The sequence below is a fragment of the Oncorhynchus tshawytscha genome, unplaced genomic scaffold (genome assembly GCF_018296145.1).
Source record: "Oncorhynchus tshawytscha isolate Ot180627B unplaced genomic scaffold, Otsh_v2.0 Un_contig_540_pilon_pilon, whole genome shotgun sequence".
In the NCBI taxonomy this organism is placed as follows: Eukaryota; Metazoa; Chordata; class Actinopteri; order Salmoniformes; family Salmonidae; genus Oncorhynchus; species Oncorhynchus tshawytscha.
Window position 1 is genome coordinate 226,997 of NW_024609641.1, and position 19,607 is coordinate 246,603.

The 19,607-nt window shown below is 39.9% G+C and overlaps 1 protein-coding gene across 1 annotated transcript; it reads left to right on the forward strand.

Annotated features, from left to right (window-relative positions):
* The first annotated feature begins 6,533 nt into the window (after positions 1–6,533).
* LOC121845366 (zinc finger protein 664-like) lies at positions 6,534–17,160 on the forward strand. Its single transcript, XM_042316578.1, has 2 exons — positions 6,534–7,302; positions 16,033–17,160. The coding sequence occupies exons 1-2, from the start codon at positions 6,783–6,785 to the stop codon at positions 16,797–16,799; spliced, it is 1,287 nt and encodes a 428-aa protein (XP_042172512.1). The 5' UTR covers positions 6,534–6,782; the 3' UTR covers positions 16,800–17,160.
* The last annotated feature ends 2,447 nt before the right edge of the window (positions 17,161–19,607 follow it).

Consider the following 19,607-nt stretch of genomic DNA (forward strand, 5'->3'; position numbering starts at 1 on the left):
TGATAGTGGTTGTTAGCTTGAATGCTAATGCTCATTGACATAGGCTGGTAGCAAAGCTAGCCAAAGAGCAAGTGCTTTTTAAGTTGATAGTGGTTGTTAGCTTGAATGCTAATGCTCATTGACATAGGCTGGTAGCAAAGCTAGCCAAAGAGCAAGTGCTTTTTAAGTTGATAGTGGTTGTTAGCTTGAATGCTAACGCTCATTGACATTGGTTAGCTTTTGCTACCAGCCCAAGAGCAAGTGTTGTTGTTTTTTAAGTATAAAGCAATTGATATGCGACGATGAAACAAACATTATACTAAGCAGGACTTTCAAATGAACCTTACAATTGTAATTCAAAAGTAGTGTGAAATGGACTCATAAGCAACCTGGAAATGGAGGCTATTTTTGCTGGCAGCCTATGAGAACTCCCCTGAGATTTCCCCCCTGGGGAATTAGTGAATAGCAACGCAGAGGGCGGCAGGGTAGCCTAGTGGTTAGAGCAGGGTAGCCTAGTGGTTAGAGCAGGGTAGCCTAGTGGTTAGAGCAGGGTAGCCTAGTGGTTAGAGCAGGGTAGCCTAGTGGTTAGAGCAAGGTAGCCTAGTGGTTAGAGCTTTGGACTAGTAACCGGAAGGTTGCAAGGTCAAACCCCCGAGCTGACAGGGTACAAATCTGTCATTCTGCCCCTGAACAGGCAGTTAACCCACTGTTCCTAGGCCATCATTGAAAATAAGAATTTGTTCTTAACTGACTTGCCTAGTTAAATAAAGGTTAAAAAAAAGATCTTAATGCTGCAATTTTTGTAATCACAAGAAAGGGCCTATGTTGGAGGGGCCTATATTGGTGACCAAGAGTCGTGTTGGAGAATAATCAGAATTAGTTGGTAACATAGGTAAGATGTTTTATATTCATCATATGTTTGTAAGTTACTTCTCATCAGAATGTTATTTTTGTATAATACTGTGGCGGGGTTGCAGTTCTCTGTTCTATGTCAAGACTAAGTTGCGTGGGCCGGAGAGAGAGGAGAGGTCAAGCGTGGATCTCTTGGCTCCACGATGTCTGTGTCCCAGTCAATGTGTCTCTGTGATCTTGTCAAGATAGGATGGATTTGATATATGGCTGTTGATATGGAGGATTGGTTTATGGTTCTGAGTTTGAGAAAAGAACATAGTTTAGGAGACAAAGCTGAACGATAAATTATGCCGATGCTGTCTGGCTATGTGTGTCTTTGCTATAAAGGATCTCAGTTGCAATGTGTAAGGGACTCTCAGAGAATTCATTGATAGACACTGAATTGATCTGAGAGTCACAGGGTTGTGATAGAGCTCATATAATTAAAGATGGACTTTGTGATAACTAACTCTGACTTGTGTGTGGTTTGCTCTCATGATTTGGTAAATAGAGGAAATTTCCACGACAGTCGTCTGGCACACTGCTTAGGGTTTCAGCAACTTTAATAACTTATTTATAGCGTAGAATCATACACTATACTACTAATATAAAAAAACAAGACAGAATATGGGCTGTTGTTGCTCACTTGACTGTTTTAGTTAGACTATTTTCAAATAAGTTTATAAAAGCATTTAAACATTCATTACAGTTGTAAGTTTTGTTGTTCAACATCATGGGCATCACCTTTTAGCCAAAATAAACTGTAGATTTCTGCTGTTGTGGCCTTTAACCATCTGTCTGACTTCGTTGTTCACACAGGAGAGAGACATGACTATTGTGGATCCTCTGGGGAGCCTCAACAACATCATGAAGCTGACGAGGCAGAGAAGAGTCTGTCCACATCAGAACGGCTCAAAAACCAGCAGAGACCCAGAGGGAAGAAACCTCACCACTGCTCTAACTGTGGGAAGAGTTACTCAAGATTAGATTCACTAAAAGTACACCAGAGAATTCACACTGGAGAGAAAACGAATAGCTGTTATCAATGTGGGAAGAGTTTTACTACATCTAGCCAGCTGACTATACACCAGAGAAAACACACAGGAGAGAAACCTTACCACTGCTCTGACTGTGGAAAGAGTTTTGCTGTCTCAGGATATTTACAATCACATCAGAGAACACACACAGGAGAGAAGCCTTATAGCTGTCATCAATGTGGGAAGAGTTTTGCTCACTCAAACACACTGATATCACACTTGAGAATACACACTGGAGAGAAATTTCATAGCTGCTCTCATTGTGGGAAGAGGTGCACATCTTTAGCAACCCTTAAAATACATCAGAGAATCCATACAGGAGAGAAACCTTATAGCTGCGCTGACTGTGGGAAGTGTTTTGGTTTGTCAGGACATTTAAAATTACACCAGAGAACACACACAGGAGATAAACCTTATAGGTGTGATCAATGTGGGAAGAATTTTAGTTACTCAGGTGGCCTGATAGTACATCAGAGAATCCATACAGGAGAGAAACCTTATAGCTGTGATCAATGTGGGAAGAGATTTGTTACATCTAATAGTCGTAATATACACCAAAGAACACACACTGGAGAGAAACCTTACCGCTGCTCTGACTGCGGAAAGAGTTTTGTTTCGACAGGACATTTAAAAGTACACCAGACAACACACACAGGAGAGAAGCCTTATAGCTGTAATCATTGTAGCATGAGTTTCGTTACATCGGGCAGCCTGAAAAGACACCAGAGAACACACACAGGGGAGAAGCCTTATAGCTGTGATCAATGTGGGAAGGGTTTTGTTACATCTAGCTGTTGTACTATACACCAGAGAACACACACAGGAGAGAAACCTTATCACTGCTCTGACTGTGGAAAGCATTTTGTTTCATCAGGATGTTTAAAATCACACCAGAGAACACACACAGGAGAGAAGTGTCATAGCTGTGACCAATGTGACAAGAGATACTCTGATAAAAGATCTCTGATTAAACATCAGAAAATTCATACATGAAGTAGTTTTTTAAAATGAAATAATGTCACAATGTAGAATGTTTAACATTGTTGTATGAATATTTTAATTAATGATGTCACAATGTAGAATGTTTAACATTGTAGTAGGAGTATTTTAATTAATGATGTCACAATGTAGAATGTTTAACATTGTAGTATGAGTATTTTAATTAATGATGTCACAATGTAGAACCCTAAACGTTTTCCCCCTTTTCTATTGATTTCAGCGTGATATGGATATTAGCCTCATCAGGGGAAAACTCCAGGCTCTGAATTGAAAGAGTCCTATTTAATGTCATTAACAAAGAGTGATTGTCAAATAAAGCGTGACACTTACATTGGCAACCCACTTAAATCAAAATGCATCACTTCAAACTGTAGCGAGCTGTTTTCTACAGGTTGTCCAGTGATGTACACTTCATTCCCAGATTCCATGTGTTTTTCAAACTGTTCTAAACGTACGTGCAACCTCATCTCCCCCCTCCCGCCCCCATTGATTTCATATCGATATGAATGATGACAAATAAGTGTTGCGTTTCTCTTAGTTTTGGGGACCCCTACATTTAAATGCATCACTCCAAAGTGTAGCTGACTGTCTTCTACAGGTTGTTGTCTAACCAGTGAGGTAAAAGATATCTCCCATCTCCCATGTGTTTTTTAGTTGTGTTAGTTTCAACCGCATGTGCAACCTGATTTCAGTGGTTTATTGCCAGTTGTTTAAACAGTGTTTTTGGTGCAGTTTAGAAGGTGCTCGTTGACATTCTTTTTAAGTAATATGATTACTATTGTGTTTGTGTCGATCGTACATTTCATGTTTAGGTTGTCAATATATCACAAATTGTTTCTGCATACTGGTTATTGATTAGGACACGTAAAACTGTTTTGACATTGGGCTCTCCCACCGAGCAAAATTACATTAAAAAGACATGAAGACTATGCCTGAGGTTTTGGTTGAAAGTTGAAAATATGTATTTTTCAGGTCCTTGTTTCAACGACTTGATAACAACTTAATTCAACGTACTTGCAGCCTATACACATGGATGCAGTACATAAAAAATGGGTCTACGAACAATTTTTATGAACAATCCTACATCACTTGATAGAATCATTTGTATGTTTAAGATAATGACTAAAGTATTCCACCCTGAAACCATATAATTGTATGAAATGTGTTAAGAGTCATAATCCAATAATGTGTGTGACTAGACTTTTTAAGACTAGGCCATTGTGTTACTATTTCGCAATATGAGCAGGGTATAGTTGAGACATTTCAAGGACTACTGAACTGTCGACTTGTTATTACGGTGAAACTAATAACTGGAAAGAGGCCTCCCCACCCTAGGGAGGAGAAAAAATATTAGAAATGGCTAGGTTTGCAGAAGATGATGAAACATGTTGCAGAAGTGTGATAAACAATGTATGTGAACTTTGTAAAAATACAGCCCACCTAAAGATAGGTGGCGTTTCTACTGATGTGAGTTAATGTGTGTGTGGGAGCTATAAAAAGATTGTGTTCTCATTTTGAAGACAAAGCGCTCTCTGAATAAAGGACTGAGCTATTGCAGAATCTGAGACTTTGTCTACTTCTTTATTAACTGAAGCCTTACAACCTTCGGGAAATAGACAAAGCTTTGAGTCGTAGTTGAATTCAACCATTGACATCATCTTGTGACATCACTCCAATATTTCTTTACAACATTCTAGTTCTAGATGTCTTTATTCCACAACTGAAGAAGTATGACTCAAATCACCTTCTCATATTTTATTAATATAATATAATATATAATATAAATATTGTTCATATTTCAAACTTTCAGCCTGAAAATATATAAATGTTTAATAATTCCATTCCTCACCATTAATTAAGTGAATTATTACCAATACATGTTAACATTCTGTTTTGATATTTCATCATATTTACACTTCATGTAACATTTAGTAATCTTAATTATTTATGCAACCAGCTGACAATGTTTTGGGGGTTCAAATTATATTGTTTACAAAGAATGGAATAAAACAAGCTTTTCCTTAGAATGCTCATTAGTCTTTCAGTTTTTTTTGTTTGTTCTTTAGTTTTTTTATCCTTTGATTTCAATACAGTTTTATTTTTCCATAACTAGAATCTGTAACAAACAGAGTGGACTACGTTGTAGACTTTACCATTTGCCAAAGTTTGTTTACAAGGAGAGCAAGTTGAGTATTGAGTTGTTGCACACGCTCATTTCACACAGTAGGCGTTACCTAACAAAAATATGCAAATACATTCTAGAACGCACCAATAGGAACTCTCTTGCTCTGGCTTGGCTCTGCCCACTTCCTCGCTTGTTCTGCCCACTATGATTAATTTGCTTCCATTGGAAACGATAGAACAGAGCCTATCATTGGGTTAGTTATAAAAAATATTTGGCCACACAGTCTGTGAAGAGCATGGGGTGTGGCGGACATTAGCCAGCTTGAATAAAGAATATACAAAGGGTATTTGGGCTGGGGGCGGGGATATGGGCGGGGCTGGGCTGGGGGCGGGGATAGAGCTATCATATCACATTACAGAAGGATTAAGGGGCATACACACAGTTATCATTCTAACAGCTTTTTTTAATGAAATCTGGCCAAAATAAAATAGTTTTACTTATTTATATCGCAAGTAAAGAATTCAAGCAGTACATCTCTCCATAATAGTGTAACATCTTCATAAATGTGTTCAATTATAAATCTACTGATGTCTTACCACAGATTCCTTACATGAATACAATGCCAAAAAAGATGCAACACTGTTTCTGGGTGGTCATTACAAAAGGTACATTTGGAGTTGATGTTTTCCTTAAACGTCTTCATATAGTGGTTGGCAGGATAATATTTATGAATAATTTTAAAAGAAACTTCCTTAATTTTGTTAATAAGTATGTATGTGTGTAGCAACATCCAAACTTTTTCCCAACAGATGTGATCAATGAAACCTATTCTAATAAGGCATGACAAGGTATAGACACAACATCCTGTTGAAAGAAGGCTCGTATAGCTCTATAGCTCTAGTGTTGTTGAATGGACTGACATGACAAGGTATAGACACAACATCCTGTTGATAGAAGGCTCGTATAGCTCTATTGTTGTTGAATGGACTGACACGACAAGGTATAGACACAACATCCTGTTGAAAGAAGGCTCGTATAGCTCTATTGTTGTTGAATGGACTGAAATAAAGACAAATCTTTCCTACTGATGAGTCAACAGGGTTAATCGTAGGTAATATTCAAAAACCAAGAAGTATTTTTATACAATATGTCCCGATTCTATATGTAATATCTGTGTGGAGAAAAATTATGCTTATAAATTAAGGTCCATAAGAGGAAAAGCTGCCGATATAAAGCAGAGAGTTTCACTGGAACTTTCTCAACATTATAATTGCAAACCAAAATGAAGCATACAAACTTGGTAGTACAGATTAAATCAATATGACGTTGCGAAATATTGCATTTTACCCACACTGTTGTTACATTGGTGGGTAAAAACGAATGCTTCCTAACCGTTAATTAACTTGTTGTCTGAAAATAAAATATACGTTTATCTCAACTGCGTTACCCACTCCAGTCAGCAGATGGCGGTCTGAGACTTTAAGGCGATGCTGCTGGTGTGACGTATAATGTAGTGGACGGAACGCTTCTTTCAACAGCAGCAACAGTTAGTCAGACACCTCGGTAGCTTGATAGACAACAGAGACGAACCAATAAAGCTCTTTAGACGCTTTCGTGTATATTAGCCACTGTGTTTTAAACCCACTTCTGTCGTCTAGTTAGTTATCCGATTTAATTTAATATTTTTACGTTGTTATTAGTAAACTAGCGGGCTGGTTAAGTTAGCATTAGCCTAGCTAACATCCCCGACCATGAGTTCACTAAACTACTCTCGTCTTGCTAAAGACTGGACGGAGGAAGAAGCTTCCCCTCCAGCTACAGAAGAGGAGGTCTGCTGGACGGAGAAAGAAGCTCTCGTTAAAGAGGAGAAGGAAGAGAAGGTTGTTACAATACAAAAACAAGTAGATTATGAGGCTGTTACAGTTAAAGAAGAAGAGAAAGACGTTTCAGTGAAAGAAGAGGATGTTACTGTAAAAGAAGAAGAGGATGTTACTGTAAAAGAAGAAGAGGATGTTACTGTAAAAGAAGAGGAGGAAGACGCATTCAGAGTGAAAGAGGAAGACGATGTTACAGTAAAAGAAGAGGAAGGTGCCGTTTTTGGAGTGAAATTGGAGGAGGAGGAGATGACTGTCACATCGAAAAAGGACGAGGAAGAAGAGGAGGACACTGGATATCTGGGCCCGGTTCCCCAAAGCCATCTTAAGGCATCCAGTATTGATGATGAAGTTAGCCGTGAAATGCTTTTGAGAAACCGTTCCCTGATTAACACTAGTAAGTACTGTCTTAAAAACAGAGGCACAAACTCTGCGGTTGTTGAACTGATGTTTGGTGTTAAAGGGGAAATCCGTAGTTTCTACATCCATATTTGGACTTTTAAAAGATTTATTTATAGCCATTGATTCTTGAAGAATATAACACATGCCTCATGAGCTTAGTACAACTGTTGTACCCCATCAGAACCCCAAATAAGCTTTTTTTACTCCAATGTTTAGAAACAATGTAAACCAACACTGTATAGCCTCAACATGGTTACAACTATAATGTTGATATCATGGATGGTCAGTCCTTGTATCCATAGGTCTGTCTATGAATTTGAGAGTAGTTACATTTCTCCAGCCCCCATCATCTTATTACCAAAACAGTGGTGGAATGACATCTTTGTTATTGTTTGAACGGCAGATTGATGGATGTGGCTTTTTTAAAGGGACAACCTAGGATTTAAACAGCAACAAAATGGCTGCCCAGAGACTTGGTTTGGTAAACAGCTTAGGGATGGAGAAATTTAACCACTCTCAAATTCATAGAGAAAGCTATTGTAGCAACCTTAACCCAAAACCTAGTGACCTCATCAAGAAGTTCAGACATCTTGGCATAACAGTTATAAAGTGTTGGCTTGACAGTTGCTGGACTCAGATTGGAGTCCTGCTCAAGGCCTCCCCCTGAGTTGACTTCACTATAAATACAAGGACTGGCCATCCATAAGGTCAAAATTAGTTTTAACCAGATTTTGAGGCTCTACAGTGTTTGTTTACAAACAGTGGTGTTATACGAGTTTATTTTGGTTTCTGATGGTGAAATACAGTTGAAACATTTGAGGCATTTATAAGTTCTATTCTTCAAGAATCAATGTCTATATTGTCTGAACCCATTTAGTCGACTGGTCGTTTTGTTTGGTCTAAAGGCGGTTGGTCGACCAAGATTTTTTTTAGTCGAACAGTCGCAAATATATACGTATGTACGTTCCGTCACTGTGGCGGCGATGTCGTCGATACATGAAGCCGTTGACGGATGTGGTAAACTCCTGAATGCCACCGGATGAATCCCTGAACCTATTCCAGTCTGTGCTAATGAAACAGTCCTGTAGCTTAGCAACCGCTTCATCGGAACACTTCAGTATTGAGCTGGTACTTCCTGTTTTGACTTATAAGCAGGAATCAGGAGGATAGAGTTATGTTCATATTCACCAGAGGGAGGGTGAGGGAGGGGCTTTGTATGTGTCTCTGTGAGTGGAGTAAAAGTGGTCTAGTTTTTCTTTTCCCTCTAGTCCCCCCCCCCTGATCTTATGTTCTGTCCTGTCGATGCTGAAAACCCAGCTAGATGATCTAGTGTTTCTTTTCCCTCTAGTCCCCCCCTGATCTTATGTTCTGTCCTGTCGATGCTGAAAACCCAGCTAGATGATCTAGTGTTTCTTTCCCCCTAGTCCCCCCCTGATCTTATGTTCTGTCCTGTCGATGCTGAAAACCCAGCTAGATGATCTAGTGTTTCTTTTCCCTCTAGTTTCTTTTCCCTCCCCCCCTGATCTTATGTTCTGTCCTGTCGATGCTGAAAACCCAGCTAGATGATCTAGTGTAGTTGATCTTATGTTCTGTCCTGTCGATGCTGAAAACCCAGCTAGATGATCTAGTGTTTCTTTTCCCTCTAGTCCCCCCTGATCTTATGTTCTGTCCTGTCGATGCAGAGAACCCAGCTAGATGATCTAGTGTTTCTTTTCCCTCTAGTTCCCCCTGATCTTATGTTCTGTCCTGTCGATGCTGAAAACCCAGCTAGATGATCTAGTGTTGCTTTTCCCTCTAGTCCCCCCTGATCTTGTGTTCTGTCCTGTCGATGCAGAGAACCCAGCTAGATGATCTAGTGTTTCTTTTCCCTCTAGTTCCCCCTGATCTTATGTTCTGTCCTGTCGATGCAGAGAACCCAGCTAGATGATCTAGTGTTTCTTTTCCCTCTAGTTCCCCCTGATCTTATGTTCTGACCTGTCGATGCTGAAAACCCAGCTAGATGATCTAGTGTTTCTTTTCCCTCTAGTCCCCCTGATCTTGTGTTCTGTCCTGTCGATGCTGAAAACCCAGCTAGATGATCTAGTGTTTCTTTTCCCTCTAGTCCCCCCTGATCTTATGTTCTGTCCTGTCGATGCTGAAAACCCAGCTAGATGATCTAGTGTTTCTTTTCCCTCTAGTCCCCCCCCCCGATCTTGTGTTCTGTCCTGTCGATGCAGAAAACCCAGCTAGATGTATATAACCCAGGTCCTTGTTCAGCCACTTGGAGAAGCATTGTATATTATAGTTGTTAATGTCCCGTTGATAGGAGAGTCTCAAACGGACCTCATCCAGTTTATTCTCCAGTGATTTGCCCATTCACCAATAGAACTGAGTGTAGACGACGATTTATTCACTCTAGTCTCATCAGGGTGCCCCCACCCCCGCGTCGGCCTCTACAGCGCCTTCTTCGAGTTTCGGGGATTTGGGCCTGGTTTCGGGAAAATCAATATGTCTTTTGCCTCTGACCCATTGAAGTAGAAGTCCTCGTCCAAATCAAGGCTAGTGAAAAAACTGTTCTGACGTCCAGAAGCTCTTTTCGGTCATAGGAAACATTATGTACATTAGGTTTCTTGACTTTTCTTTTTTTTTTTTTAAGGGATTTCGTGACTATTAGCTTAGCAACCACATGACGCAGCATGACAACGTGAACTCGATTGGTCGACAGTCAGTAGGGACGGGCGTTTAGATGTTTGGAACGTTTTGAAACTTTCTGAAAAAGTTTTTCCTCTAAAACAGCAGGAATTGAAATATCCACAAGCACATGATTAACTGAGAGCAAACATGTCAAGGGATCCAAATTTAACAGGCTAGTAAACAAACGTGTCAAGGGATCCAAATTTAACAGGCTAGTAAACAAACGTGTCAAGGGATCCAAATTTAACAGGCTAGTAAACAAACGTGTCAAGGGATCCAAATTTAACAGGCTAGTAAACAAACGTGTCAAGGGATCCAAATTTAACAGGCTAGTAAACAAACGTGTCAAGGGATCCAAATTTAACATGCTAGTAAACAAACGTGTCAAGGGATCCAAATTTAACATGCTAGTAAACAAACGTGTCAAGGGATCCAAATTTAACAGGCTAGTAAACAAACGTGTCAAGGGATCCAAATTTAACATGCCAGTAAACAAACGTGTCAAGGGATCCAAATTTAACAGGCTAGTAAACAAACGTGTCAAGGGATCCAAATTTAACATGATAGTAAACAAACGTGTCAAGGGATCCAAATTTAACAGGCTAGTAAACAAACGTGTCAAGGGATCCAAATTTAACATGCTAGTAAACAAACGTGTCAAGGGATCCAAATTTAACATGTAAACAAACGTGTCAAGGGATCCAAATTTAACAGGCTAGTAAACAAACGTGTCAAGGGATCCAAATTTAACAGGCTAGTAAACAAACGTGTCAAGGGATCCAAATTTAACATGCTAGTAAACAAACGTGTCAAGGGATCCAAATAACATATCAATAACATATAGCAATAACATATCACTCATGTCTACCAGACTGAAAGTTTAAACATGTTGTAGGCTTAACAATGAATCGGCTTTACGAGCTGTGCTGGCTGGAATTTTCGTGGAGTACCAGCGTTAGCCTACGTTGCTACCATAATGACGCCCAAAGTTAAAGGGTTGGAGTAATGGAGAGAACAGTGTTAACACAAATATGTCTACAAGCATTTGTTACAGCAACAGGAAAATAGCTTCAAGAGCCTTTGTCCAAATACTGGTGGATTCAACTAACAAAAGAAGGGCTGATCTGACCAGAGAGGTCTAAGACCTTAAGAACAGTTTGCATTTCTCCCAGGGAGAGGTGGAAGTCCTGAAAGAGACTTGCAGCAAGATGGCAGCAGGTGAGATGGCCTCCTTTCCACAAACTGTAAACCAGACTCCTCCTCCTTTCCACAGAGGGGTCATAGTGTTGATCACATCCTCACTTTCCACAGGGATCATATTAGTGTTTAGTCATTATAGATGACATCCTCCTTTCCACAGAATCATATTAGTTTGTAGTCAGAGACTCCTCCTCCTTTCCACAGAGGGGTCATATTAGTGTTGTAGTCACAGATGACTCGTCCTCCTTTCCACAGAGGGATCATATTAGTGTTGTAGTCACCAGACTCCTCCTCCTTTCCACAGAATCATATTAGTGTTTAGTCACCAGATGACTCATCCTCCTTTCCACAGAGGGATCATATTAGTGTTGTAGTCACCAGAGACTCATCCTCCTTTCCACAGAGGGATTTGATTTGATTTGATTTGGAATTATTATTATTATTATAGATGACATCCTCACTGCCTGAATTATTATTATTATAGATGACATCATCACTGTCTGAATTATTATTACAGATGACATCATCACTGCCTGTGAATTATTATTATTATAGATGACATCATCACTGTCTGTGAATTATTATTACAGATGACATCATCACTGCCTGAATTATTATTATTATAGATGACATCATCACTGTCTGAATTATTATTACAGATGACATCATCACTGCCTGAATTATTATTATTATAGATGACATCATCACTGTCTGTGAATTATTATTATTTTAGATGACATCATCACTGTCTGTGAATGATTATTATAGATGACATCATCACTGTCTGTGAATGATTATTATAGATGACATCATCACTGTCTGTGAATGATTATTATAGATGACATCATCACTGTCTGTGAATGATTATTATAGATGACATCGTCACTGTCTGTGAATGATTATTATAGATGACTGGGGTAACAGACTATCTAGAGCGCGTGACAAACACAAGGCCCGCAGGTCCAATCCGGCCCGTGACACATTTCTATACGGCCCGCAGAGTTATTTGGGTTGTCAATTCAGTTTGGCCTGCTTCCATACCGCCTGTGATGCGCTGCACTACAAGTCCCAGCAAGCACTGCCAACGTGCTGCACGCCAAATGTCAGTGGATTGCCACAGACACACCCCTCTTCCCAGTTCCACACACGAACCAGCCAGTGTGCTGTAACATATCACTAATGTCTACCAGACTGAAAGTTTAAACATGTTGTAGGCTTAACAATGAATAAACAAAACACTGAAAACTAAACTATTTTATTTAACACATATTAAACTCGTTTTTTAGGCACCAAACTCCTCCTTTCCACAGGGGGATCATATTAGTGTTGTAGTCACCAGACTCCTCCTCCTTTCCACAGAGGGATCATATTAGTGTTGTAGTCACCAGAGACTCCTCCTCCTTTCCACAGAGGGATCATATTAGTGTTGTAGTCACCAGAGACTCCTCCTCCTTTCCACAGGGGGATCATATTAGTGTTGTAGTCACCAGACTCCTCCTCCTTTCCACAGAGGGATCATATTAGTGTTGTAGTCTTTCCACAGAGGGACTCCTCCTCCTTTCCACAGAGGGATCATATTAGTGTTGTAGTCACCAGAGACTCCTCCTCCTTTCCACAGAGGGATCATATTAGTGTTGTAGTCACCAGAGACTCCTCCTCCTTTCCACAGAGGGATCATATTAGTGTTGTAGTCACCAGAGACTCCTCCTCCTTTCCACAGAGACTCCTCCTCCTTTCCACAGAGGGATCATATTAGTGTAGTCACCAGAGACTCCTCCTCCTTTCCACAGAGGGATCATATTAGTGTTGTAGTCACCAGAGACTCCTCCTCCTTTCCACAGAGGGATCATATTAGTGTCACCAGACTCCTCCTCCTTTCCACAGACATATCCTCCTCCCTTTCCACAGAGGGATCATATTAGTGTTGGGAGTCACCAGAGACTCCTCCTCCTTTCCACAGAGGGATCATATTAGTGTTGTAGTCACCAGAGACTCCTCCTCCTTTCCACAGAGGGATCATATTAGTGTTGTAGTCACCAGAGACTCCTCCTCCTTTCCACAGAGGGATCATATTAGTGTTGTAGTCACCAGAGACTCCTCCTCCTTTCCACAGAGGGATCATATTAGTGTTGTAGTCACCAGAGACTCGTCCTCCTTTCCACAGAGGGATCATATTAGTGTTGTAGTCACCAGACTCCTCCTCCTTTCCACAGAGGGGTCATATTAGTGTTGTAGTCACCAGAGACTCCTCCTCCTTTCCACAGAGGGATCATCTTAGTGTTGTAGTCACCGGAGACTCCTCCTCCTTTCCACAGAGGGATCATATTAGTGTTGGAGCCCAAACTGTTTGGACGCTACAAAGGTTTTTTTTTTTTCCATGAGAAGACTGATTTTTACAACACCGCTGTAGCTCTGTCACCTTTCACCGCTGATGAGGAAGGCTGATATCTGTAGCTCTGACACCTTTCACCGCTGATGAGGAAGGCTGATATCTGTAGCTCTGACACCTTTCACCGCTGATGAGGAAGGCTGATATCTGTAGCTCTGACACCTTTCACCGCTGATGAGGAAGGCTGATATCTGTAGCTCTGACACCTTTCACCGCTGATGAGGAAGGCTGATATCTGTAGCTCTGACACCTTTCACCGCTGATGAGGAAGGCTGATATCCGGCGGATGCAGTGGGATTGAGACACGGCCTATATACAAGATATCTGTAGCTTAGACAGACAGATTCTTATGGGGAATGTTGTGTTATACTAATTACATTTAAGTGGGTGTGTAGACGACAACTCTAAGGGATTTTAACTTGTCTCCTCCCCCTTCATCTACACTGATTTGGACTGGATTTAACGAGTGACATCGATAAGGATCATGTCTTTAACCTGGATTCATCTGGTCAGTCTGTCATGGAGAGAGAATGTGTTCATAATGTTTGTGACACTCAGTGGTATTACTTCTAAATAAACTGCTGTTCACCATCTGGGACCATTCAACAGTCTAGATTTACCAGGTTATTACTAAATAAACTGTTCACCATCTGGGACCATTCAACAGTCTAGATTTACCAGGTTATTACTTCTAAATAAACTGTTCACCATCTGGGACCATTCAACAGTCTAGATTTACCAGGTTATTACTTCTAAATAAACTGTTCACCATCTGGGACCATTCAACAGTCTAGATTTACCAGGTTATTACTAAATAAACTGTTCACCATCTGGGACCATTCAACAGCCTAGATTTACCAGGTTATTACTAAATAAACTGTTCACCATCTGGGACCATTCAACAGTCTAGATTTACCAGGTCATTACTTTTTGGAGTTGATGATTTCTTGAGCCGCTAAGATATTTGGTTTTGATAGTTGCAAAATACCTATTTTGAATGCAGGAGTTGTTAGCTTGCATGCTAACGCTCATTGACATGCTGGTAGCAAAGCTGTTAGCTAGAATGCTAATGCTCATTGACATGCTGGTAGCAAAGCTGTTAGCTAGAATGCTAATGCTCATTGACATGCTGGTAGCAAAGCTGTTAGCTAGAATGCTAATGCTCATTGACATGCTGGTAGCAAAGCTGTTAGCTAGAATGCTAATGCTCATTGACATGCTGGTAGCAAAGCTGTTAGCTAGAATGCTAATGCTCATTGACATGCTGGTAGCAAAGCTAACCAAAGAGCATTTTACTGATTGAAGTTTAAGTGTTTTTTAAGTAGAAAGCAGCTGATTTGCGACGATGGCACAAACATTATATTAAGCAGGAGATTCAAACGAGCCTTACAATTATAATCCAAAGTAGTGTGAAATGCACTCATAAGCAACCTGGAAATGGAGGATATTTTTGCTGTCAGCCTATGAGGACTCCCCTGAGTTTCCCCCCCCCGCCATGAGGGTGAATTAGTGAATAGCGACAGAGTTTAATGTGAGTTTCCTTGAGTAGTACTCCCAATATTGCTCAGAAAATGTGTGGTCGTATACAGAATACATTGTGAAAAACTACAATCTTCGCTCACCATTTTTTCATCCATGGGGAGGGGAGTCAGGGGAGTCCTCATAGGCTGACAGCAAAAATATCCTCCATTTCCAGGTTGCTTATGAGTGCATTTTCACATTACTTTGGATTATAATTGTAAGGCTCGTTTGAATCTCCTGCTTAATATAATGTTTGTGCCATCGTCGCAAATCAGCTGCTTTCTACTTAAAAAAACACTTAAACTTCAATCAGTAAAATGCTCTTTGGTTAGCTTTGCTACCAGCATGTCAATGAGCATTAGCATTCTAGCTAACAGCTTTGCTACCAGCATGTCAATGAGCATTAGCATTCTAGCTAACAGCTTTGCTACCAGCATGTCAATGAGCATTAGCATTCTAGCTAACAGCTTTGCTACCAGCATGTCAATGAGCATTAGCATTCTAGCTAACAGCTTTGCTACCAGCATGTCAATGAGCATTAGCATTCTAGCTAACAGCTTTTTAAAATGCTCTTTGTTGTTATATTACATCCATAACTAGTGGTTTCTGTACTAGCAGGGATGAGTTTCTGCAATCAAGTTGAGTGTGCATCACCCTCGTGCGGCAATTTTAGCACAGAAAGGGGACTATAATCTAGCCTAGAGGTTTTTTTTTTCCCGATTTACGACTAAAGTGAAAAAAATAACACAAAATATGACTGTTGTTGATCACTGACTGTCATATTAAGATCATTGTCAAATAAGTTTATCAAAGCATTTAAATATTCATTATAGATGTAAATTGTTGTACAACATCCTGGGCATCACCTTTTCGCTGAACGATACGGTGGATTTCTGCTGTCGTGGGCCTTTAACCATCTGTCTGACTTTGTCGTTCACACAGGAGAGAGACATGACAAACGTGGATCCTCTGGGGAGCCTCAACAACATCATGAAGCTGACGAGGCAGAGAAGAGTCTCTCCACATCAGAAAACCTCAAGAAACACCAACGGAAACCCACAGGGAAGAAGTCTCACCACTGCTCTGACTGCGGGAAGAGTTACTCAAGATTAGATTCACTAAAAGTACACCAGAGAATTCACACAGGCGATACAGCTCACTGCTCTGACTGTGGGAAGAAATTCACCTCTTCAGCAGACCTAAAAAGACATGAGAGAATCCATACAGGAGAGAAACCTTTTAGCTGTGATCAATGTGGGAAGAGATTTACGCAATCAAGCTGCCTGAAGGTACATCAGAGAACACACACTGGAGAGAAACCTTATAGCTGTGAGCAATGTGAGAAGAGATTTGTTACATCTAGCCGTCTGACTATACACCAGAGAACACACACAGGAGAGAAACCTTATAGCTGTGAGCAATGTGGGAAACGTTTTAATGTTCGAAGCGGCCTGAAAACACACCAGACAACACACACAGGGGAGAAATCTTTTAGTTGCTCTGACTGCGGGAAGACCTTTTCAAAATTATATACATTACAATTACACCGGACAATTCACACTGGGGAGAAACTTTATAGATGTAATCAATGTAGGAAGAGTTTTAATCACTCTAGCTTGCTGAAGGTACATCAGAGAACACACACAGGAGAGAAATCTTTTATAGCTGTGATCAATGTGGGAAGAGATGTGTTACATCTAGCAGTCTGACTATACACCAGAGAACACACACAGGAGGCATATCGTACAATGTGGGAACATGCTTACATCTAGCCATCGGACTGTTCACCAGCAGACACACGAGAGAACCCTTGTAACTGTAATCAATGTGGGAAGAGTTTTACTCAGCCAAACATCCTGATATCACACCAGAGAACACAGGAGAGACACCTCGTAGCTGTGATCGATGTGGAAAGAGATACGCTGGTAAAGTATCTTTGATTAAACATCAGAGAAAATACATATATGAAAGAGTTGTTTCATGACATCAATACAATAATGTCACAATGTAGAATGTTTTAACATTGTAGTAGGAGTATTCTAATGATGTCACAATGTAGAATGTTTTAACATTGTAGTAGGAGTATATTAATGATGTCATAATGTAGAATGTTTTAACATTGTAGTAGGAGTATTTTAATGATGTCATAATGTAGAATGTTTTAACATTGTAGTAGGAGTATTTTAATGATGTCATAATGTAGAACCCTAAACGTTTGTCTCCTGTTCTATTGATTTCAACATGATATGGATATTAGCCTCAGGGGGAAAATCCAGGCTCTGAAATGAAAGAGTACTATTTATGTGATTAACAAAAAGTGTTGCGTTACACTTATCTTGTCGGTGATCCACTTGAATCAAAATGCAACACTTCAAAATGTAGCTAGCTATTTTCTACCAATTGTCCTCTAACCAGTGATGTACACATTAAACCCATATTCCGTGTGATGTTTGAGCTGTTCGTTTTAACGGGACATGAAACCTCATCTCCGCCCTCTCGCGCAATTGATTTCAACTTGATATCGAAATGAGTGATGACAACAAATGTGTTGTGTTTCTCTTCGTTTTAGCGACCCCTACATTTAAAATGCACCACTCAAAAATGTAGCCGACTGTCTTCTGCAGGTTATCCTCTAACCAGTGAGGTAAAATATATCTCCCATTTCCATGTTTTTTTATTTTTTATAGTTGTGTTAGTTTTAACAGCACGTACAACCTGATTTCCCCCCTAAATCGATATCAGTGATTTATTGTTGTTGTTTTTGGTATAATCGTGTAACATTTAGTAATCATAATTATTTATGCAACCAACTGACATTTTTTTTGTTTACTAACAATGTAGTAAAACTAGCTTATATTTTTGGTTGGATATTACATCCTATTCTTACTATTTTTATTAATGTCTTTTCCTTAGAACGATCATTAGTCTTTCAGTTTTTATTGTTATTCCTAATGTTTGTTGTGGTGTAAATATTTAGTTGTAGTTTTTATTTTCATCGTTTTTATTTGTTTGTTTTTTCCTGTGAAGCCATTGTGTTGCATCCATGTCTGAAATGTGTATAAATAAAGCTTGATCTGAACATATAGTAAAACAAATTAACCCAACCACCAACCAATCAACAGACTCAATTAAAAACCAATGATGAAATATGTGCAAAAGCAACACAAATCTTGGTCCATCTCAGTATGAAAAACATTATCAATTCAGTAGATCTTCCACTATGTCTAAATAGTAAACTGACATACCGTGTACTATCTCTTTTCAACCAACCCAGTACATTCTTGTTGAACATTTTGAAATTGTAGTGTAATATAGAAATACTCATCAACTGGATGAGTCACCATTTAGTTTGGAATCCAACCATGATGTAACGTAAACTCACTCACTTTTGTACATCGCCTGGGTCCGTACAATTGACCTTATTTTAGCGCCCCAAAAACGTAATACTTCCAGATCAACTGTAATAGGAATACTACTGTAAAGCGGAACTTCTTCCCTTTACAACAAAATCAAAGTGGAGATCTCGACGCTGCCTGTTTTTGCATGATTTACGTAAGTGATGGAGCTTCGCCGGGCCTTTTTTAAAATGGCAGGTTGGGAGCGAAGGCTACGAACTGATCATGAAAGGGGGAAATATGTTGTGTGAGGAAACAGGTTTTTTCACCCGATATGTCGAACTAATCAACTTTAAAATGTAAATAAAACAAGAAAGAGTTTATGTAATGTCTCATCATATACCTGTTTGAAGGTTTGTGTCGAATTTGAAGAGGAGTTTAGGGCTGCACTAACGTTAGCCTCACAAGCGAACCTGTGAGTATCATGATGGCTCACAGTAATGACGCGCAAAATTAACCATTGATTGAATGAACTAAAGTTATTGATGAACTCGCGAGTAATTAACTTACACTCACCATTGATTATGTATTGATAAGTAAATAAATAAATGCTGTTAAATAAACAATATTAATATAAAAAAATTACCAATCGTTCTAACACTAACTCACCTCTGTCCTCTCACTCCAACTTATTTACTGAGTGTAAAGTACAAAAAATGTATGCTCTTTCCATGACATATGCAATAACATTATCTTGGGTTACATGGAAATGTTATCCACGTCAACAGTGACAACTGGTGGTCGAGATTCAGGGCTCGCCACCCTGAACTTTCCAGCAGGATCCCAGACACCTTGGAACGGGCCAGGGTGTATGGGGCAACTCATGAGGCAATCGAAGGCTCGTAGACATTAAAGAAGCCCATCTTCAATAAGTACGGGTTTGACAAAAAGCCTTACCTCATCTTTAACTGTGATGAGACAGGGTTTGGGGGGGGGACAAGCCCAAGTCCAAGGAGCGGGCGCTGGTGCAGAAGGGCAGAAAGCATATTTATTAGCAACAGAACACCACCGGAGCACGTCACCCTGCATGCTTGCGTGAGTGCAGCGGATGAGAGTATCCCCACATTTATCATCTTCCCCCGCCGCCTCCCCAGTACTGCCTAAAACAAGTTACTAACAACG